This window comes from Cibotium barometz, chromosome 43 (genome assembly GCF_041138505.1).
Source record: "Cibotium barometz isolate CiBa-2024 chromosome 43, ASM4113850v1, whole genome shotgun sequence".
In the NCBI taxonomy this organism is placed as follows: domain Eukaryota; kingdom Viridiplantae; phylum Streptophyta; class Polypodiopsida; order Cyatheales; family Cibotiaceae; genus Cibotium; species Cibotium barometz.
The window spans coordinates 1,146,485-1,170,513 of NC_141088.1; the positions used below are offsets into that span (position 1 = coordinate 1,146,485).

A 24,029-nucleotide genomic window follows, 5' to 3' on the forward strand; every position below is an offset into this window, starting at 1 on the left:
CTAGAGCTTGTTCCCATGCTCCCATGCTCACAAGCCTAATGTGGGTTAGCCTCCTAGTATATGCACACATAATGTGTATATAACATAGCACACATAATGTACATATAACACCATTTGTATGTACTCTTTGGCATAGTAAGCAAAGCTTTAGGGACCACCTTGCCTGTTTCCACTCTTGGCGTTGAAGCGTTAGAGGGGTGGCCAACAATCGAAGATGGTTTTGCCACTGGACTTTGTGATTTTTCATTGTCTAATATTTGAGTGGATGACTTAGGTGCGGGATTTTGAGCGGTCAGACCTAGTGTTGGTTCTTGCGTTGTGACTTGTCTGGTTACCCAATCGATATTGCACTTGGTGGCCATCATCCATTTGCGCCCTAAGATTACAGTCCCTTCCATGGTGCCAGCTGGCATAACCAAAAAGCTTTGAATTATGGTTCCCTTGTCATAGGCAACCGGAGTGTGCAGAATTCCTGAGACGGGGGTTTTCTTCTTGTTGATTCCTTGAACTTGGATAGAACTCTTGGATAGAGGTGGTTTTCCCAGTTGACACCACACGCCATATGATAGCAAATTGTGTTGAGCTCCTATATCCAATAATGCATTGTACAGCACCTCCCCGTAAGGACTCTATAACTCAATTGGGTATCTTAGAGGTGGGTCAGATTCCAGTGCATCCTCTTCTGCTTCCTCAAAAAATACTTGCGTAATTCCCAAGTTGGCTTCTCGTTGTCTCCTAGCACGCTGTTGACGTTCTTTGGCTTCGACTCTCGCTTGTATCTTTTTAAGCTCAGCTTGTTCTTTAGCTGCCTTCTTTTGATGGATTGCATGTAACTCCTCCTGGCTCAGGGGGTCATAGTATCGTTTGAATTTACTCCCATTAAGGAATCCAATGGTTTCAACTCCGTCGAGAGTCTCCACTCTGATGGTACCTTGCGGGGTAATTTCACATACTCTATATGGTCCCTTACCAGCATATTTGAGCTTCTTCTTCTCATTTCGCACTCCATACATCAGGACTTTATCCCCAACCTTGATGTCCTTGTCCTTTAGATGGCGATCAAACCATTTTTTCCTTCTATCCTTCTCCACAAGGGCATTGTATATAGCCAATTGTCTTTCTTCGTTTAGCCTCTCAAGGATATATAGACGCTCTATTAAGGGATTACCATCCCATCCCTCTTGAGTAGCGACACAAAGACTAGGAATGACAAATTCCCATGGCATGACTGCTTCTTGGCCATATACCATTTTGAATGGTGTACAATTAATGGCCACTTTGTACGCAGTACGATAGGCCCATAAAGCTGTCGTAAGCTTTAGATCCCAATCCGTGCGATGAGCTTCAACTGTCTTTGTCAAAACAGAGATTAATGTCTTGTTTGTACTCTCGGCTTGGCCATTCGCTTGCGGATAATAAGGAGTAGATTTATGATGGGATATCATGAAATTTATTGTGAGCTCCTTAATCACTTCATTTATAAAATGTGTACCATTGTCGCTCACAAGTTCAAAAGGACAACCGAAGCGTGTGATTATATTTTCAAAGAGGAACTTGGCTGTTGTCCTCGCATCTGCCTTACGTGTCGCTTTCGCTTCAGCCCATTTGGTCATATAGTCAGTGGCCACAATAATTGTTTGGGGTTCTCAAACACAACACAACTAACTACTTCTGACACAGCAAAGACAACCCCATGAGGTAACACTAACTTCAATTCCCACATCAGGCTAAGCACAAACAGAGCATAGAGAACATGGATTGAGCAGAGATTTGCTAAACAAGATTAGAGAATAACAGAACAGAACTGAAATACCATGTTTGATTGATCAAGATGAATCATACATCGCTTTCTTCTTCTTCTCTTTCTTCTTGTAAAAGACGACTACAAAGCCCCTATAAATAGGCGACTTCAGACAGTTTTAGACGGTTGTAACTAGAATGTCACAAGACACTAACAGATGATATCCGACTAACCAGATCATAACAAACTCCGACTGATCAACAATCCGACTGAGTAGAATTCCGACTGAGCAAAGATACATATATCCGACTAAGCAACTATTAGGTAACTATTAGGTATTCTATCTGTAGTTCAACAATAATATAGCGAGATTGTGTGTTTCGGGCCGCTGGGCTAATTGGACCTACAAAGTCTAAACCCCACTTTTCAAATGGTTGGTTTACTTTGATTGGATGTAGGGGCATCTGATCTTTCCTCTGGGGTTTCTTATATCGTTGGCATTCATCGCAACCCTTCACAAAGAGTGATGCATCTTGGAACATAGTGGGCCACCAATACCCTGATTGTAAGATCTTTCGCGCAGTTAAGTCTCCTAAGAAGTGACCACCGGCTACGCCCATATGTGCCTCTTGCAAAATGTATAGATACTCATCCTCTCGGGCACAACGCCTAAGAACGTCATCCTTTCCTCTTTTATAAAGAGTCCCAGCTATCAGGCAATAGGGTTCACATTCTTTGATTAGCTTTCGAGCTAGATCTTTGCGAAGCTCCTTGGGTGGAAAGCCATTAACCAAAAAGTTAACAATCTTCTCACTCCATTCAGGCATTGTCTCCACCATGAACAGGAAAGTGTCTGGTAAGTCATCATCAACCCCCGTAGGAGCCTCACCATTAGGTATGCGAGACAAATGATCAGCCATAACATGTTTTTTGCCAGGTCTCACAACAACAGTGAAATCAAACTCAAGAAGAATCAATAGCCATCGTGTGATTCTTCCTGTGGAGCATGGTTTGTTTACCAGATACAACAATGCTTGATGATCTACATAGAAAACAAACTTGGTGGCAAGGAGGTAATAACGAAATTTCCTTACTGCATATATCATTGCCAACCCTTCTCGCTCCGTAGTGGTGTAGTTCATCTCAGCATCGTTCAACTGGCGACTGGCAAAGCTAATGGGGTAGTCTAGCTTGTGTTCTCCAGGTTGAGTTAAAACACACCCAATAGCAAAGTTTGATGCATCAATATGCACATGGAAGAGTAAATCCCAGTTAGGCATTCTCAAGATTGGAGCACTCGCCAAGGCCTTCTTTAATAGCTCATAGGCACGGTCACATTCTTCGGTCCAAATAAACTCGATGAGAAGCTTATACAATGGTCGAGCTATCTCGGCGAAGAATAGAATAAACCTTCGATAATAACCAACGTGGCCCATAAAGCGTTGGACTCCCTTGTAGTTGGTGGGTGGTGGCAATTCCAGAATGACCTTGATTTTACTCTCGTCAGTGGAAATCCCATTTTTGGACACTATATGCCCTAAGATAACTCCGTGTTTAACCCAGAATTGGCATTTGAAAGGATTCAAGGAGATGCGATATAATCTACACCTTTCAAATATTTTTCGTAAACACATCAAGTGCTCGTCCCACGAGGAATGAACACAAAGATCATCTAAGAAAGCTTCACAGAAGTCCCTTAGATATTCCTTAAAGGCCGTGTTTATCAATCGTTGGAATGTTGCAGGTGCATTGGTCAAGCCAAAAGCCATGACGCGAAAGGCAAACACTCCAAACTCTGTGATAAATGCTATTTTAGCTTGGTCCTCGTCTGCAATTGTGATCTGATTGTAACCCGAGTACCCATCTAAAAAGCTATATGCCTCCTTGCCTGCCACTCTTTCAAGCACATGTTCAGAATATGGCAAGGGGTAATGATCCCTTCTGGTGGCTGCATTAACCTTTTTGAGATCAACGCACACTCTGAGTTTCCCATTCTTCTTTGGCACAATGACTATCGGAGAAACCCATTCTGAGTGCTCAATTGGGTATATGAATCCACATTTTACCAGCTTTTCAATTTCCTCTTGTACAATCTTTGCATACTTAGGATTCATTGGGTAGGGACGTTGCTGGACTGGTTTAGCAGTGCTAATCATTGGAATCGTGTGTTGCACCACCGAGGGTGGAACACCCTTCATATCATGATATGTCCAAGCAAATATGTCCTTGAATTCTTTAAGAAGCTCCGTAAGTGCAGCTTCTTCCGCCTTGGTGAGGTCTTGAGTAATAAAAACTGGTTTAGACTCCTCACCCGGATCTGCTAAGTCTATCTCCTTGACTACCGTAGGGCCATCGTAGACACCGCTACTCCCATTGTTGGGCTTTTGTGTAGACTACTTTACGTTCCCCTGTGGTGAATGATTTGAAATGCTCGGGTGCGGGGTGTAAGTCTACTGGTTCTTGTTGTGCCAGGCTTTTTTCTTTCAATTCCTCTTCCTTTTGTTGTTGAGCCAACTCTTGGTTTTGCCGCCTTCTTGCAGTACGACTTAGTTTCGGCTTCTCTTCGATTTCTAATTGGGCGACGTCCTGAGGTTGCGGAATACACCACATGACACTTTGGAGGTATTGTCCCCAATTATCCGCTATCTTCCGATGAGCGTCAATGGCTCCTACATAACTAAGCCATTCCGCAGTGGATCTTTCCTTGTTTATTGCAGTTCGTACATTAGCTCGATAGCGTTGGCGCTTATGTCTCGTTTTCTTCTTACCAAGTTTTTGATTTTTGTTTCTATCAGATTCGGACTCACTTGGTCGATCTTCACTTTCGGATGAACTGCAGGAGGCCACTGTCCTAGGCCTTGAGCACCTTGCTTCCACATTTGGGTGAATATTTGATTTATCCCCCCTATCAGGCTCAGAGTCAGTTTCTTCTTGTTGAGATTCATACTCAGAGTTGCATTGGTCTGAGTCTTCACTACTGTCAGTGTCAGTGGAGTTTGCCACGTTCTCATCATCAGGAGTCAAGTGCATAACACCTATCATGTTCATTGGCACTAACGGTGGCATATCTTGCCCATCAGGTGTTACCCAGCTTGTGCCTCTATTTCCCCATGTGTCTATGGTTGCCGCTAAGTGTACCCAATCCACGTTATCCGACTCAGTCATACCCGGTAGGACATCCATGTAAGGAGAATCCTTCCCATCATCAGTCTCTTTTTTGCATGTATAGCAATACCTTAATGGGGCGGAGTGAATAGTGGTATCCGATCGATTATCAATGATAACCTTGCTTCCTAAAGGATGTGCACGACCATTATCAAGATCAACTCGAATGACAGAGTCCTGGAATTGTAGGTAGACATGGTTTTTCGACCAGTCATGCACCATTTGTGCTTCCCTCATGAAAGGACGACCTAAGATCATTTGATATGACATAGGATGCTTGGAGAAATCCATTACAATGAAGGTATGTTTTACCTTGTATCCCAGGACCTTGATCTTGAGGTCCCTTAACATTCCAATAGGTTTAGCTATGGTTCCGTTTGCCATCTTAACCACTATGTTTGTGACTTCAAGGTGAGGCCTTCCCATAGATTCCCAACAGTTTTTAGTCACAATGCTCACTCCAGCACCACCATCAAGGATTCCCTTTAGAGTTAATCCCTTGGTAGTAATGGGGAGGGTGGCATTAGATTCGTCCCCTTCAAAGTACTGTCCCAACTTGTTAACAGGTATTTCCACGACCGAGTTTTCATCTAGGTTGGGTTGTAGATCCCAATGTCCTCGTTCATCTTGAAGCGTGTCGGGTCTATCCATATTTGCAAATTGTGGTAGCCCCGCCTTTAGTTCTCCATTGAGAAATGCCCGAAGAGCTAAGAATAGCTCAGGATCTCCGTATAATTTGGATATGATCGTGGTTCTGGTCTCAGAGGACATGAAATCCATTAGCTTAGACACATTCAATGGTACTTTTCGAGACATCGCCCCTTGACTAGGGACTGGTGAAGATGGAATCACTTCCTCTTCAATGGGGTCAGGCAGTCCCTCACTAAACATTCTTTCCAGAGCAAGAAGGGTGTTTGCCCACTTCCGGATGTCCTATCCTCGCTTTCTTCCCGAATGATACTAGGTATAGCTAACGGTTTATGGGTCCGGTGAGGCTGAACTTGCGTAGGAAACACTGTGTCTGGAATTTTGATTTTTCTTGGCTCCAGTTCTCTTTGTGTTTCTTCCACCAAACCCCTTAAGTGTTGTACTTGTTCAATCTCCTTAACTGGGTTTGGGTAAGTTCCAATCTTTTTCTTGAGGGTTTTTGGCCCACGTGGCTTGTCTTGGGGAGTCTCAGTCAGTTTGGGTGGTCGAGAGGGCATTGACTGACTTGGTTGCATGGCTGAGGAAGTTTCCTTCGGTTTTCCCTTATTTATGTACTCGTTTGATTCTCCTTCATTGAGCTCCCGAGTGGGTTCCTCCCTTAAGGTAGTGGCTTTGGTCCCCATGGTTTCTATTGAATCGGAATCATCTTCAGGATCATTCATATACACGGGGTCGTCTCCTGTCCCTATGTTGGTCTTTGAACTGGGCTTGGAGCTCGTGGCATTAAGCGATCTCTTTCGTCGTGTTTTCTTTTTCTTTGCCTGAGCGATTGATGCAGTATCCCTCTCTTCAAGAATGTAGTTTTGATTTTGAAGCATTGATCGTGTAACTACATTCGCGGGTACAACGGGTGTGGTTCTTCGTGCTTGGTTGGTGACCTCAACCAAATTCAATGGCGTAATCTTGGGTGCATTAGGATTATGTGGACATTGAGCGATCAAATGATCTATGCCACAACGATTACATGTAAGTACCGGCATTCCCGATGTGCTCGCTTGATTTGGTTGCATCTGAGTAGAGATCTTCTGTAGCCTATTAGGGCACTCTGCTACACGATGTGGTCCACCACACTCGTAGCATTGAAGAGGTGGTCTCCTTGCCAAGGTGTTAAGGTTTTGCCCTCTTGTGGCAAGAGCAGCCGCTTGATATACAGGCTTGACTTGCCCAAAATGATCCTTCATGTAGTACTGGGGAATCATTTCAAACGTATCAATCCCGTATGGAGCAGTGGGGTCTATCTCCTCTTCATAATCCCCACACGCACTATGTGACTCACAACCCATCTGGTTTATTGGGGTAATCCTTGGATGTGGAGGTTGTGGTCCTAGCACTGGCGGTGGTAACGGCACAGACTGGACTACATTCGAATTCCTTGGAACTATGTGCTGTGACGGTTGCTCGATAGGTTGTGCAGGCATTAGCGTGGGTACTTGAGGTGTGCTTGACCAAGCTAGTGGTGCCTGGTTTGCCAACATTCGCTTAAGTGTTAGGCAATCTTTAGATTGATGGCCATACTTACCACATGCATTGCAATTCCCATTGAATTTAACCCTGAATGTGGGACATTCACTCGTACTATGTGGTCCTAAGCACACCGAACACCATTGTTGCTCTCTCCTTGGGTACATATGGCTATTCTGAGGAGCTCGATTACCCCTAAAGTATTCTTGGAGAGCCTTAGTAAGGTCGGTCACAGACATTTCAGATATCTTGGGCTCCTTGGCAATAGGTTTTACCGTCATTGGCTCGTGCCCAGATACTTGTGAACTAACGGATTTTGTTTCTGAAGACACCTTTTTATCTGCAATCATCAAGTTGTCTTCTAACTGGATTGCATTGGCAGTGACTGCTTCCCACGTTGTAAGACCTCTAATGACTAGGCCATTGTAAATGTTCTCGTGGCGCAATCCTCGGATGAATCTATCGAGGAGTTGGTTGTTATTGAAGCGTTCATCAGGAGTGCAGCGAGAATTTAGATGCTTCAATCGGCTTATAAAGTCTCTCACTGACTCCCCTTCCTCGCGTTCGGCTTTTTGAAGTTGAGATGCTACCCCCCAAAGCACACCCTCGCGTATGTATTCTTTCAAGAACAATCTCTTGAGAGTGGGGTAGTGAGTGCGCTCTTCAACCCTTAAGGTTCGATACCAATCTCCGGCCTTCCCACTCAAGGTTAAGCCTAAGGCTTTACACTTATGCAGCTCATTGTGTTCTTCCAAGGAATCACACACGTGCTCAAAGACTTCAATGTGCTTCCTAACATCCTCGTTACCACTGAAGTTTTGAGTGAGCTTAGCCACTTGTACTGCCTTGCTTCTAGGTTCTCTCTCAGGCATACCTCGCATGTTTTCCGCAATAGATCGTCCAATCGTCTGAGCAAACGCTGCGAGATCACCTAGGTGAGCAGGCATAGCTAGTGGAGGCACTTCTGGGATAGCCTGGCTGATAGGAGTTGGCGTTGGTCTGAGTATGTTGGCAAATGACGTAGGATATGATATGTGGCTAGGCCTAGCTCCTCTTGGATAATGGTTATGATAAGGTGGTCGTGGAGCATACGCCATTGGCATACCAACAGGCGTAGGAGCTACTTGAGCATGAGTAGCAATAGGTACATAAGGCCGATAGGCACTGCCACGCACTGTTGTAGGTACTGTTCCACCAGGTAGCGGTGTCGTACTAACTACAGTGGCAACAGGTGCACTTTCAGCTATGCTCATCATTGGGGTAGGCATTGCGGATTCCCTAATGGAAAGTTGAGCCAAGGTTGGAAAGCTAAAGTTACTACTCGTGGGCTCAACCTGCATTGAGACTCCAGGCGAAACAACATATGAAGGGTCTATGGGACTCACCGAGGGAGTCTCCAATTGTGATAGGGTTGGTTGTTTGGCCTTGCCCGTATCCAAAAACCTCATAGGGCCAGTGGAAACTAAGTTCACTCCCCTATTTTGCCTCTCAATTTGGATAATTCTATGAATCACCTCACATATCATGTGTTGTTGCTCCTCTAGATTAGTGGCGCTAGATGTAGATCGTAGGACTTCTAACCAACCTACATGGTATGTGTAACCTGTGTATAGGTCAGTTAGAGTCTCTGTGTGTAGATCATATTCCCAATTTTCATTGAGAAATATCCCATCTAGACTTGGTGTGCCAAACGGCTCTCTTGAAGTGGACGCAATGTCACTTCTTATGGGTTGGCTTCTAGGGACCTCTACTTTAGGAAGAACATCAGAAGTTGGTAGCTCAGTAGGGCCCTCATTAAACGAAGTAGGTAGAATATCCACATGGACACTCTTTGGGAGGGTAGGGTCCACATAAGATGTGAATGGCGAATCTACTACCTCTCCTTCCTCATTTACTTCGCTTGTCGCATGTTCAGAGCGTGTAGCTCTACTAAAGGTCTCTATTAGACGACTAAACATGCTAGATCCAGGTTGTGGGGCCCACACTGGCATGTTTTGGCTTGTCTCCTCAGGGTTCTTGGTAGGGTGTCCTTCCATGACTTCTGAGTCGGAAGACGAGTCACTATCCACTATTCGTGGATCTTGGGTTGCACTCCCTTGGGTCCCAGCCGAAGGCCAAGATGCCAACGTGGAGGGATGGTGTGAGCCTGCGTAAACTGAAACGCTTTCTAGTGGCTCAGGCTCTAATACCCGACCAGAACGTAGATGCATGTGACGTGGGTACCCTACGTGCATTGGTAACTACCCTTAAAGCCCACACAAGTGGTTTCTTGGGTATTTCGCACCTCGTTTTTACGTGTTTTTAGATTGTTTTTAACCCGTTTTTGACCCCCTTACTTACGGTTGAACTTGGACTAGGGCGTGTGATAGCTCGAAACGAGCGTATCGTTTAAAGGGTCCTAGTGTGCTTTACAGCACCGTGTTCGCCTATCCAGAGCTCCCGTGGTCCTCAAAACAGTCCGTTTCCCTTGGGAGGAAGGGGCAAAAGCCTATTTGCTTGTGGAGGAAAGGGTGAGGGCTTTATCCCACATACTCACTTTACTCCTTGGGGAGTGGGCTACATATAGGGCACAACTTCCCATAAGCTCTCACTTGAGAGAAAGCTATGGAGGCTCACTCTCCTATATATATATATCAAAAGACCGAGACCGAGACCGAGGCCGAGGCCGGGGCCGTGGGTCAATTGGGGGTTTTTTCTTTTCAAATTTTTTTTCCAATTGAAAAATCTTTCCTCTTCACATGTTTGGTTTCTTCTTTAGAAATAAAATTTAATTTTTGATTTTTAATTTTTTTTAAATTTTTTATTTTCTGTTTTTTTTTGTGGGATAAGTTTTCCAGGGTTTCCTTAGGGTTCAGCCTTGGCCGCGGAGCAGTTCGCACACACAGCACAGATCTGGGGATTCAAAAATCCCTCTCGCACGCAGAAACCAGATAACAGAATGCACGCCCACACGCGGAGCGGAAAAATAGCAGAAATGCAGAAGACAAATTACAGAAACAGATTGCAAATCACAAAAACACCTTAACAACAAACACACAGTCGCTTTCCTGCAGTGTAGATTAAACTTCACGCAGCAGCCGAGCTGCAAACTGGAGCTTGGTGCAGGGCAACTCCCCGGCAGCGGCGCCAAAAATGTGCGTTTTTGCCGCACAGGTCGTAGCTGGGGACTTGCCGAACACCGTATACGAGCCACGAATGGCTGCAAGCATACAACCAGGAAGGCAAGCTCAAAACAGAATGCAAAAGGTGTGTCACTCACCGCTTAACTGCCGCCTTGAAGGATTCCCGCGTCGCAGCCGTGAAGGAGGAGCCGCCGTCGCCGCTCTACCGCCTCTCCGCCGCCTCGCCGTGCCGCTACACAGTGCGCTCGATCGCTCTCTCACTCTCTCTCTCTCTCTCTCTCTCACACACACGCAGGAGAAGGAAAACAAGGAGATAAGGCAAGAGCACTCTTGTATTCACAACACATGAGAATGAGGATTTTAGGGTTACATTTGACTCATATAGGTGACTTGGCCGTTCACACTTGGGCGCCCATACATGGCCGGCCGACCCTAACCCTTATCCTACTGATATCCAAGGTGCGCCTCTCATCGGCGATCACCCAATCCCTTCATCCTTAACATATGGTACCGACAAGCCCGGCCCATGACTCAGAATATTTAAATTAATGATGTAAAACATAGTATGTGTCCGTCATGGGTTAACACCTAGGTCAACAAAGTATTCTCATGTATATCAATCTTTGGAGTATCTAAAGCTATTAGTGACAAATCTACGTGCTCTGCAATTCCAAGAATGCAACACAATTGGATATACACTATTTTCTTCCCAACCTTGATCCCAAGTAGTTTGTTGGTAGCAATCTACTAACAAGATGGTTCCTCTTAGCTCAATTATGTAAGATCCGAGAATGAATTGCAGTATTTTGAATTGGATACTGTTGTGCAAATTTCTTATGCATGCACACAGTGGATCTTTAATCACGCCATTCATGAGTTAGGTTATCTTGACACACTGGATATACAAAAATGTTCTATTTCGAGCAAAAAGCTATACCTGCTAAAAATAGATGTCTCGAGAAACTTCACCCAAGGGATTGTCTTCATGTTCCGTATGACTCGGGACACATCCCTAGCTTTTTCTAGCATGAAAATCCTTATTCTAGTCATAAAAGACCGATAACTTCTCTAAGCACTAGTTCACAAAACTATCCCACTAGGAGGGCTACGTTCACATAATGCTAGAAATATCTATTTTCCATGCAACGTGAAGTTATTGGACTCAAGTATTTGAGATAAGCTTATATACTCAACCCTAGACTGATATGGTCACTAGAACACTAATTTAAGCCAAGTTGGGATAGAACATGCAAAAATAGAGAACAAGCTCAAACTTGGTGTGTAGATGCTCCAAGGTGTCAACAGCACAACCCTATGCTCAATTTCTTAAACAAGTTCACAACGAACGTTTTGGAGCAAGGCATGAAAAACTGGCCCCACTTGACAATTTCTTTGACTGGTCCTTGTAAGGTCTCAGAATCTTCTCTTGAAGAAGTGAGTTAACACAAGCAAGGCTTTGAGAGTACAAACTAGCTTTGTGCACCTTGTCTTTAGTAGACTCTTGATTAGGAGTTATAGCCTCGCCGCAAAAACCCTCTTTTCCAACAATTTCCTGATTCCAAACTTGGAAAAATAGGCTTTTTACTCCAAACGAAACCCCCAAAAAAAAAAGCTTCTCTCCTCCAAGATTGGTCCAAAGAAAACAAAACTTGACCAATGGGCTTTCAAAGTGTCATGCACACTATGTACGGTTCAATCCTAGTTTTCAAGAAATTAATGCTAATTTTAGGAAGGCCTCCTAAAAAAAGTCGGTGACTTAACTGTGTCGAATTGGCACCAAATTCGATTCGAGGGTAGCCCAATCTATTGTTAACATACATGTAAGCTCAAATCTGAGAAAGATCCCTTGCTCGCTTTTACCCCCTCCCCCTCTTTTGTTCGTTTAACTAATAAACCCCCCCACCCTATCAACACCCCCCCTTTTTTTTTAACCTTGGACCTAACCTCACCACCTTTCTTCAACTTTAAACCCTCCCACCCCTATTACCACTACTCTTTTTTCCTTTAATCGTTGACCTTCTCCCCTAAATAATACCTCCCCTCTCTCCTTTTTATTTTTCCCATTATTTAATTATTTATAGAAACCCCAACTTAGGCCCCCTCCTTTTTTTAAACAATATATCCCCCCAAAATATATATATATATATATATATAGAGAGAGAGAGAGAGAGAGAGAGAGAGAGATCGAGATCGATATATGTATGTATGTATGTATGTATGTATGTATATACTTTTTATTTATTTTTTGAACTTTTTTGATGTTCTTATTTTTGCATTTACAAGAAAAAGCCGCCGCGCTACCCCCTACCGTTTTTCTTGGTACCACCCTCACGGTGATACATGGACACGGTAAAATCAGATGCCAAGAGACGAACGCACCCACACTACTCAATTTGTCAGCTTTGTCATGGCAGCCTACCATAGATTTGGATATCCCAGCATGAGAGAGAACCTCAGTATTTAAGGGAATCAGACCATCATTGGAGGGCTCTGTTTTCAATTTGCAATAGAACAAACTCCTGCGGCATATAGAACTGCAAGCTTGAAAAAAGACAAGATTTCAACAATGCTCTGAGGTCTTCGGATGGTATTGTCAATCCACAAAAGAAAGAAGAAATGAAACTGTGTACTCAACTCCCCATTTGCTGGAGTAAGCCTTAGTATCACACAGATATCTGCTGCCATTCTCTTAAGAGAAGAATTGTCTGCACCAAGCCCGCATTGGCAACATGGGGTAAGAAAGCAGCAGCCCAGCTTGGGTAATAAGGGCCCGGAAGCTTTAACAGTATGAAGAATAATCCCATCACCACCAAAGGCCAAGGCGCTTTTCCATCCTGTTATCCCACATGGCAAATCAAAATTATGACTGATTGGAACATGATTCAAACAACATTAAATATGGATAATTATGTGGCAAAGATAAGTACCTGGAGCTCCTTCATAACCTCAAGGGAAGCATTTCCAACAATTTTTGCAACCAAGACTCCTGAGAGTATACCTAGAGGTATGAAGAGATCTTTTCTTGCTGACAGGGTGTAAACAAATTCACTCACTGTCGACAAGGCCAGAACTGGGATCCCGACCCACTTGACAGCTATCCAAAAAAGATCCAGCACACGCTGGATGAATCGTGTATACACCTTTTCCCATGGGAAAATCCTGACTGCATTGACAGTACTTTCTAACGAACTTGAAACCTTTCTCTGAAATCCTGACTTCTGACTACTTGGACCATCTTCATTTGTTCTAGTATGAGGTGCCCTCATTTGGCACAAAATCGTTCCCTTGCCTGCTAAATGAAAGAACTGCACACCCTGAACACAAGTTTGTGAGATCCAAGAATTTCATGGCTTCCATAACTTCGGGTCTTTACAGACAAAACCCCTGCCATGCAAACCAGAGCTCTCCCACCCATCCCTCATGCCACCCAAACCCCATACGTCTGCCAATTGAGATGTTGGAGAGGGGAAGGAAGTGGTGGTGGTGGTTTTGTTGGGGGGAGTGTCTGTAAAGACCTTTACTACAGAAAAAGTCCCGTATGTTTCATGGCCATCAGAAAAGCATTTTACCTGCACACCATATACCATTTGCAGGGTGTGATTCCTAGAGATGTGTAGGACTGCAGACAAGCCATCTGAAAAAAAATTGAAGGGAGGTATTTTTTTGTTTCAAGCTGAAACTTAAACCATTCACTATAAAGCATACGTTGATAACAAGGCATAATGTATCTAGAACCTTAATTTTTCTTCAACACCACCGTACAGCATATCGATTCATATCTGTCGTGGCACTTTTTATGCCTGAGACCTCAGATTTTGGATGCCTGGCATCAACATTGGCGGCATTGCCTCTTGACTAGGGCAGGAGCAGCCATCAGCACATCCACAAGAGGAGATGCAGGCAAAAAGCCAATTCTTCCATGATGGAAAATGCATTGCCTGGGTTGTATACAGTGCTCTGGTTCCTCCAATGACAATGCACATTGGAGGAATATAGCCATTATTGAAACACAGAAAAGAAAACACACGTCCCCAGCCATGACATAAGTGTTTTATAAAATGGCTAGCATCATCGGGTGTTACATTCACCCCCATGTTTGCCCTCAAAGGCGACAATTGCATTCCATATCCAAAACATCAAACCTAATGGCAGCAACCATTTACACGAAGGTAAACAATCTGTAACTAGGCAGCTGCCGCTTATTACTGTTCTATATTTTGTACAAGAATAAAGTGTTACAATTTAAATTGAAGTGGCTGAGAAAGTAGACGATTGTTCAGAGTCCATGCACCCCTTAATATATCCTTGGCCAGCCCACACATGTAGAGAATCGCTTTGTAGAGTATAGCACTGAGAATATGCATATGATTTTAAATTTCCATGCACGCATACATATGCGCTATTAGTGCTGGTCAGCCAATACAAAGCAGTAGTTTAGGACTCGTGTGTGCTATGTGTGTGATTCCGCCACACTCTTCTTTCTATCTCTGGAAGACCCTAGCACGTAGGCACACGTGTTCTACTAGAGCCTAGGGAACCTGCAATTTTTCTTTTCTTTTCTGGCACCTGTGCGCGACCAGAGCACTTAGATTCCAATAGTGCACAAGTTCGGGTTTGGGAAAAGTGAATATTTGGGTTCTCTTCATTCCACCTACGTTAATTGGGATATACTATGATGCCCTGCCCCACCCAACCCAACCCTACCCTATCTTACCCTACCCCACCCTCAACTCATCCTACAAGTGAATATTTGGGTTCTCCTCATTCCACCTACGTTAATTGGGATATACTATGATGCCCTGCCCCACCCAACCCAACCCTACCCCACCCTCAACTCATCCCACAGGACTGAAATCCCTCACCCGGTCCTTGATCAATTGATATTTTTAATGGATTCACAACTCACTGATTTGCTTCTCAGTGTGAAGACATCCATGAGCACAGGCGGCTAAAATGGACACTACATCTACCCGTCTTAACAAAATGGAGTCCGCACTTCAAGCACCTACTAAGGCCGTGCTTCAGAGAAAATGTTTGGAGGACGAAGTGGCAAAAGTTGTTGGAGGAAGATTTTTCGCTCCTTTGGATGCTGGCAAGGATGTACTAGATGAGCTTCACTCCCAATCCGGCAGTCATCATTCTACACCTACGTGTCGTCGGGAGGAGAGACGTCATTCGCGTCACTGACGATCTGTCAGCAGCCTCGACATTTCCTTGTATGAAAGGGGGGATTATCCTAGAATACAAAGAATCAGACTCCTAAAATCTAGGAGGGTTACTATTTCTGGACAGCCCCGAATGGAAATTCGGTTCATTTCATTACATCCGTAAGCTAGGCAAATGAGGGGACTTGCTGAAGCACCTTTGACAAAATGTCTAAGGTTGGGATATTTTTAGACGTGAAGTTTATGGGGAGAACCATCTCTTAAATTGGGACATGTGGCAAGACAATGGATCAAAGTGAGACAAGTGGCCTCACACTTGTCACATCAACTCTCCGCTTGTCATTATTTTTTCTATTTTTTACTCATGGGAGCCCCAAATCTATAAATTGCAGCCCTCTCTCTTCATTTAGGGAGGCTCTCTTGCTGTCGAGTTGCATGCACGGAGGTCTTGCTGTACTGATCCACAGCCCGAAGCCTGATTAAGAACATTGATGATAATTAAACATAATTAAGACGGAGGAGAGAGAAGAAGTGTAAACCAGCCTCCAGCCTCCAGCCTTCAAACAAAACCAAAGGGCGGTGCAAAAACATACTTGCACACAAAACACTTCAACACCATCAAGGATCTAGAAAAGGAAAACAAACAAGGGGAGCTAGAGTGCTCCTACGAACAGTACACGGACACCGATTGGCCCCAAAACACAATGGCGTCCCTTACGGTATTTCTTTAATTGATTATAAGAAAGCTTTGATTACAATAAGGCTGGAAACTCAACCGTCACAATAGAACTCCTGAAGCTTGCAAAGACCCTGCATCATGGCTTCATATCCACTCGGCATCCACAAACAAGTCCAGCCATTGTTCACATCAAAAAACTCACAAATTGAGTCTGCATACAAAAGCTTTCTCCCATGATCAAGACTGCCACAACCATCCATAGCCTCTCACCCTATGAACAGCATCACACCCTGACACATCCAGTGCTTCTGCCTCACAACACAGACTCCCAAACTATCTCCCAAAAGAGAACTCACATCACAGCACAGCATACCATACAGTCGACACACCTGCACCAACCCTCTCTACCTTCCAAGGGTACTATCCATCTTTGTCATGGATTCCCTGTCCCCTATCCAATCAGTAGCAAGGCTGTACCAAACATGTGTCCATTCCTGTACCTTCTGCCTGCATGTGACCTGACCTATCTCCTGGAGAACCATAAACATGTTTCCTCGAGAAACCTACGACCTGTTTCCACGTGAAACCCTTAGGCATGTTTCCCTTTGAAACCTTTGTCATGTTTCCATATACAAAACCATTCACGGCACCATTCAACAACAATGCCAACAACGGCATACATCTAGTTACCTGTTCCCTCATGAAACATCTGGAAACATAGAGATGCCCATAACTGTAGGTCCCTTTGTTCCTTTCCAGAAAGAAAACAATCTGCTCCATGAGCATGCAGCCATGCGAGCTTGCATCACTCCCATGCCAAGGAACACATTCAAGTGACCTGTACTTGTAGCTTGCAACCCAAGCACATAGCTGAATTTTCTGCCTGTCACCATTTGGTCCATCTCCATTTCTGGAGCCACTTCTATGGGACTGTCACTCCATAGAGTGGCTAGATTTGTGCCACGTTCACATGGAACCAAGCCAGTGTCCCATGTGAAAGGGCCAATCTTTTGGTGTCACATGGACAGGAGCCAGACCAGTGCTGCGTCACATGGACGGGAACCAATTTCGTGCCACCCGTGTGTGTGACTTGCTCCATGCTGTATGGACAGAAACCTGTTGGTGCCACCCGTGTATGGCCAGGATGGCATCTTACCTATGGGACTGTCACTCCATAGGAAGACCAAGACATATCTTTATATTTCTGTCGTGCCAGTTTTGTGCCCGACAGGAACCTCTTGTACAAGTTTCATGAAAGGGAGATTTCAACCATTATATGTGCACGTGCATTTATCCCTGCATGCATAAATTCGTATTTGCATGACTTGTTTGCGTGTGTCTCCCTGTTATGCCGTGCCAGTACACTGGACGGGGACGCCCCCAGTGTACCGTGGAGTGCTGTTTGCTGACTTGGTGGTGTGGCGTGTGAACAAGTGGTAAGTATTTTCATTTTGGCCTTTTTAAAAGGTAAAATCCATAAACTAGAGTAAACCTTAATATTTATAAGGTATTGTGTTTACACCCATTTTAAATAGGGGCTGGACATTTGCCTTTAAGGGTGCCCAAAGTGTTAATTTGATTTAAGGTTTTATAATCTTTAAAAAATAAAGGCTTTTGCATGAAACCTTTTTGGAAATTATCCACGTGTGGGGTTGGTGGCTTTTCCTTCCCCCTTCACGCTTGGTACTGCCCTGTTGTACCCGCCTCCTTACTCCTGCTGTACCTGCCTAAGGAGCTGCTGTACCTGCCCCCTACCTGTCCGTACTGTACTGGCTTTGCAGCCCTACTGTACCCGCCTCCCTGTACAAGCTGTACCTACCCACCTGAATGTGTTGTACCTGCTGGCTGTGCCTACGTGTACCTGCAAAACAGTGTTGCTGCCTTCTTGTACCAGATGTGCTGGTTGTCCACGTGTACCTGCAAACTGTGTTGGCTGCCACATTTGTACCGGCTGGTTGCCCTGTTCACATCAGCTGATTGCACCCATTTGGAGTACAACAAAAAGGGAAATGGTCTTCTTTGCTGAGATTTGAATTAAAACTTCTGCCAGATATTTGTTTCAATATTTTATTTCAAATTCAGGTAACAATTAAAGTTAAATGTTGTTATTTCAAGCTTTGTGTAGGCAAGTTTCTTCTCCAGCTGCATACACCTTAGAAGGCCATTGGGTAGTGGTTTTTTCCATGATTGAGGAAAAACCAGGTACAAAGCTTACTTGGGAGAACCAAGATACGTTTCCTCCGCGGTGTATCACTATTGCCTGCGTTAGTACGGGCGTGCCCGTTTGAGCACGATCCCGGAAGACCAGTGAAAGGCAAGTGTGCACCCAGTGAAGGTGGGAATGAGCCTGTGATTTGAGGCTACTCCGACCAACACCTCTTCATCGACTTGAACCAGTTTTATTTGGTTGTTTTCATCCTTGGTGGAGAAATTTGGCCTGTCAGGCCCGTGACACTTGTACAAATATAAATACTCCAAGAAATACAAAAAGTATTGAGGGGGGGGCGGCCCTTTCCGGCCCCAATGCTAGTGTCATTTGTATTTTCAGTATTTCCAGTATTTGTGTTGCTAATGTTGTTTCCATTGATTGCTCGAGGTTAGAGCATATGTTTAGACAATGCCCCAACTGCAAACAAAAGCATGAGGATAAGCAAACCAAGGTAAATGTGCATGCAGTTCCCGCTGTGCAAGGAAACACGCAGCATGATGGAAAAGAGAGGATGGTATGTAAAGCATGGAGCCAAATCAAGGATTAGTCCCCTCTATTTATGCTTGATGATTGTGCAACATATAACTTCATCTCTATCCAATGGCAGCCGCCTTGGGCATTGAGGTTGAGGACATGGGGCCTCAAATTAAAGCAAAAGCTACCTTCGTTGGTAAAGAGGTGCAGGTTACCCCACTTATTGGTAAGTTATTGATCATGAGCATTTCTTGGTTGCCCCACTTAATGGATGTGATGTATTGCTTGGCAAGCCATGGCATCATAGGCTTGAACCCCGCAAAGAGTACAAGACAAACAGAATTTCCTTTATGCATAGAGGCCGCATGCATGTTATTGATGCTGGCAAGGAAGGGGATTCTATCCCAGTTGTATCTCACATCCAGATTAATAAAGCAATGAAAAAGAGTCTTTCAGCGTATTTGGTTTTTGTTCGTGATAACATTGAACCAAGTCATGAAAATGTGGATGTTCTGACTCAGGATAGGCTGAATTTCCTTCATGCATACAAAGATTGTTTTGCTGATGCATTGCCAGGTGAACTACCTCCTCAATGGCCCGAGGATCATTGCATAGATCTTGTGCCAGGTAATTCTCCACCTAACAAACCTCCATATCATGTGAGTGCCGCACAACAAGAAGAGATTATGAAGCAGGTTAATTGTCATGACCCTCTGAAATTGGTACAGCACAAGTGTGAGCATGGTGGTCGGTGAGCAAGATAAATATTTCACGATTCATACTTGGGTGCCCGGACAAATGGTAACATGTGTGGACATCCCCAAGTGTGAAGGAGGACCAAGGGATTTAATATTTATAATGTTTTAACCTTGGGTGGCCCCTAGGGATAAGTTTTAATAAACTTAAAATGGTCTTTTGAGGAGGATTGGACTGAGGGACAGCAGTGTACCTGCTGAATATCTTTCTCTCTCTTTCCACTGGCTTACGACTGCTTCAGAGTTGTTTCTTCTGGTCCTTTGTGAGAGGAGGGGTGTGGCAATTTGAAGGGTGGAAACAGAGTTAGATGGTGGATTTGTTCTTTGGCTGAGTTTGAGGCTACGATCATGGAACAGCCAGATACGTGCTCAAGGCTTCCCATTAGAGGAGACAGCAGTGTGTTGCTTTTGTGGGACACAGATCTATATGTGTATCCTCTATGCTAAGAGGTCTTGAGGGTTGCCAGATTGGACATGCAGGTTTCTTTTGCTTGACTGGCTTTGTTGTACTCACTTAAGCTTTTCCATTGAAATTGAATAGAGAAATACCGAAAGGGGCGCCAAGCTTTGGGGCCAACAGGTGTCGTTCTCCTTTTTGTTTTGGAGCACTCTAGCTTTGGTTTATTTGTTTAATTGTCTGGACTACAATTGGATAGGTGACTGCTAGTCTACCGCACTTTGGTTTCTACCAGAGGCCGGTTTCAAGGTTCCGTTGCCGGGACGATCATCAACTTTCTTAAGGGGGTGAGCTCGTGGTTGTCTCGAGGAAAGCCATTGCTGAAACTTTCAACAACATGTCAGACACAGAAGATGACTATTTTTATGATGAAGAGGAAGAGCAAGAGACCTCTCCCGAGAGCATGGTTGTCACGGTACGAAAATACGATACCGTACGGGAATTTTTGGTACGATATGAAATTTTCGGATACCGTACGATAAAATACGGTTTTTATTTTTTACACTTACAACCTATGGAGCTTCAAGCTTGAATGTGAGGGAAGGTTGGGAGGGGAGGAGTCTACAATGCTTAAGGAACCAGAACATGGATATGTGTCTCTCCCAGTTGGATCTCCCGATTGTCTCCAAAAAAGAACCTCGATGGGTAATGCAATACCAAAGGTCTCCCAGTGTAGCGTTTATGACTAAGGGATCGTCCTTGCACAAATACGAGCAGTGCATCTAGGGTGATAAGTTTAGGGACTCCTCTCTAGATCAACATGGCCATGTCCAAATCTTCTCCCTCGTACATAACTTTGAGAATCTAATTGTCTAGCCTACCTATACCAGGGATCTCCAAGTGACGTAGCAAGATTCTCTCATCCTACCAATCAAGTGTACACTACCAGTCTACCTCGCCAGATTTTTTAGGTCTCTCAACAACCCCATATGGAATACTGAGTGGACACGAAAGTTACGAAGTATTGCGAGCATTTGGGATCTTCGTTAAGCAGGGTTTCTATATTTTTTTTAAGCATTTGGAATTTTTTTTTTCAAGGAAAAAAAAAACACACACACACACACTCTCGTGCGGTACGGTATCGTACGGTACGAACCCATTCGTACCGGTACGAGAAACAACTATGCCTGAGAGAAATGAATCTGAGGATATTCTTGCAAGAGAACAGGCTGCAAAAGATGCACGTTATGAGGATGTAACGCAGCCAGAAGACATGCCAAGTTTAAAGCTCCCTTGGCACGCGCACTGGATGTGTTTATGCAGCTCACACAAAGTGAGAAGTTTGCTGAATTTATGAGAGCCCCTTCTGAACCTAAGAAGAAAAAGAAGAAAGAGCGTTCTAGGAACCCACCTCAGGGCAATAGTGGTGCCTTCCCACAGGATCCTGCTTTTGGACCGTTTCCCAACATGCAGAACACTTTTGGTGCAAACCCAGAGAGTTCCTTTTTCGGACAGCCACCTATTCCACAACAGTCTATGCATCCAGGCTATTTAATCAATGACTGGGGGATACCCTCAGGGAGGCATGGGAATGCAAGGGAATTTTGGAGCTAATTTTCAGCCTGGTATGCAGGGGAATATGTATGGTGGTATGCAGCCCGGAATGCAAGGAAACATGTATGGGGGTATGCAGCCCAGTATGCATAGTGGTATGTTTGGAAACATGGGGGGATCAACAGAAATGTATGGTATGCCAGATGTGGGAACTGGCAATGTTGACCCTATGTGTCATGTGCATCACAGATGCCATGGACATTTCTAGGGCTAGATCCAGAAGAGGCAAGCAGATAAAGACTATGAACCAGTAGAAGATGGACATGGAGCAGGACTTGGAGCAAAGCATGGATCAGAAGGGATGTCGGCTGGATGGAGGATGACATGAGCAACACCAGTGGGCTGTCGGCTGCAGGACAGAGGGGTGCTGGCTGAAGGCGCATCAAGAGATTCAGTCGGCAGCATTTAAATGGAATTAATGACTTATGAACTGGCCGACCAGCAGTCGGCCAGTTTCTCATGCACTCCAAGGGGCTATAAATAGCCCCCTTGCTCTTTGTATTAGGCATTCACTCCCACTAGGGGTGTGGGTCACTTAGAGGTCCCATAGGGGACAGATTCTAGGGATAAGAACCTTTTTATGAAGGCAGCCCATGGCTGTAAGGATTTGTACCTTTTTTGTACATAGTATATACTGAAAATTCCAGCACACTTCACTCTCTCTCTCTCCTCTCTCTCTACCTGCGTTTTTGCATCATGGTGCGTTTTTGCATCAGGAGGTCTTCAAGAGTGTTTAGGGCTGAAAGAAGACTACCCAGAGCTTCCGCGCGTTACATTGGTATCAGAGCATCAGGCTCAGCCAAGCTAAACACTGAATCAGTCCCAGATGATGGTGTACAGGTCCAAGGTACAGGAAAGTACACGGATTCGAAGCCCAAGGCGGGAACACAGATCGGGAAGAACTCCCAGGAGGTTTGTTGGTGGTGTTCCACAGTGCCAGATGGGGATGGCAGTTCCGTGAGCCAGATGGGTTCTAAGGGAACGGTCCCAAGGGAGGTTGATCCTCCAAGGGTGATGTGAGAGTGCCAGACTCAGTTCCAGGAACGAAGACCAAGACGGTGTTCAGAGTCAGGGCAGGAATGGATTGTGGACTAGAGGAAGACCAGATGCATAGATCTTCATCAGAGACAGAGTGGTTTGGAGAACAGATCGGATTTTCACAGAGAAAAGGTTTGCCAGGGATGGAAGATGACAGAGGGACTTCGGGACAGGATTGGGATGATGACAGTCATCCAAGAGCAGGTTGGATTCCCGTCATCAAGTTTAGCAGAGGGGGATGTCATGTGCATCACAGATGCCATGGACATTTCTAGGGCTAGATCCAGAAGAGGCAAGCAGATAAAGACTATGAACCAGTAGAAGATGGACATGGAGCAGGACTTGGAGCAAAGCATGGATCAGAAGGGATGTCGGCTGGATGGAGGATGACATGAGCAACACCAGTGGGCTGTCGGCTGCAGGACAGAGGGGTGCTGGCTGAAGGCGCATCAAGAGATTCAGTCGGCAGCATTTAAATGGAATTAATGACTTATGAACTGGCCGACCAGCAGTCGGCCAGTTTCTCATGCACTCCAAGGGGCTATAAATAGCCCCCTTGCTCTTTGTATTAGGCATTCACTCCCACTAGGGGTGTGGGTCACTTAGAGGTCCCATAGGGGACAGATTCTAGGGATAAGAACCTTTTTATGAAGGCAGCCCATGGCTGTAAAGATCTGTACCTTTTTTGTACATAGTATATACTGAAATTCCAGCACTTCTCTCTCTCTCTCTACTCTCTCTCTACCTGCGTTTTTGCATCATGGTGCGTTTTTGGCATCAGGAGGTCTTCAAGAGTGTTTAGGGCTGAAAGAAGACTACCCAGAGCTTCCGCGCGTTACATTGGTATCAGAGCATCAGGCTCAGCCAAGCTAAACACTGAATCAGTCCCAGATGATGGTGTACAGGTCCAAGGTACAGGAAAGTACACGGATTCGAAGCCCAAGGCGGGAACACAGATCGGGAAGAACTCCCAGGAGGTTTGTTGGTGGTGTTCCACAGTGCCAGATGGGGATGGCAGTTCCGTGAGCCAGATGGGTTCTAAGGGAACGGTCCCAAGGGAGGTTGATCCTCCAAGGGTGATGTGAGAGTGCCAGACTCAGTTCCAGGAACGAAGACCAAGACGGTGTTCAGAGTCAGGGCAGGAATGGATTGTGGACTAGAGGAAGACCAGATGCATAGATCTTCATTAGAGACAGAGTGGTTTGGAGAACAGATCGGATTTTCACAGAGAAAAGGTTTGCCAGGGATGGACGATGACAGAGGGACTTCGGGACAGGATTGGGATGATGACAGTCATCCAAGAGCAGGTTGGATTCCCGTCATCAAGTTTAGCAGAGGGGGATGTCATGTGCATCACAGATGCCATGGACATTTCTAGGGCTAGATCCAGAAGAGGCAAGCAGATAAAGACTATGAACCAGTAGAAGATGGACATGGAGCAGGACTTGGAGCAAAGCATGGATCAGAAGGGATGTCGACTGGATGGAGGATGACATGAGCA

General features: G+C 44.9%; 1 protein-coding gene across 2 annotated transcripts in view; it reads right to left on the reverse strand.

Moving 5' to 3' along the window:
• Window positions 1–12,399: 12,399 nt before the first annotated feature.
• The window catches only part of LOC147613409 (uncharacterized), a 53,653-nt gene continuing 42,023 nt past the window's right edge, over window positions 12,400–24,029 (reverse strand). The window contains exons 2-4 of one of the 2 annotated variants that reach the window (XM_086781343.1): window positions 13,767–13,831; window positions 13,125–13,511; window positions 12,400–13,031 (exon numbers count right to left, since the gene is read on the reverse strand). In XM_086781343.1, the coding sequence (XP_086637469.1) occupies window positions 12,861–13,031; window positions 13,125–13,511; window positions 13,767–13,831 (623 nt within the window). In that variant the 3' untranslated portion in view covers window positions 12,400–12,860. The remainder of the gene's footprint in view (window positions 13,032–13,124; window positions 13,512–13,766; window positions 13,832–24,029) is intronic. The other variant, XM_086781344.1, reaches the window with a different exon arrangement.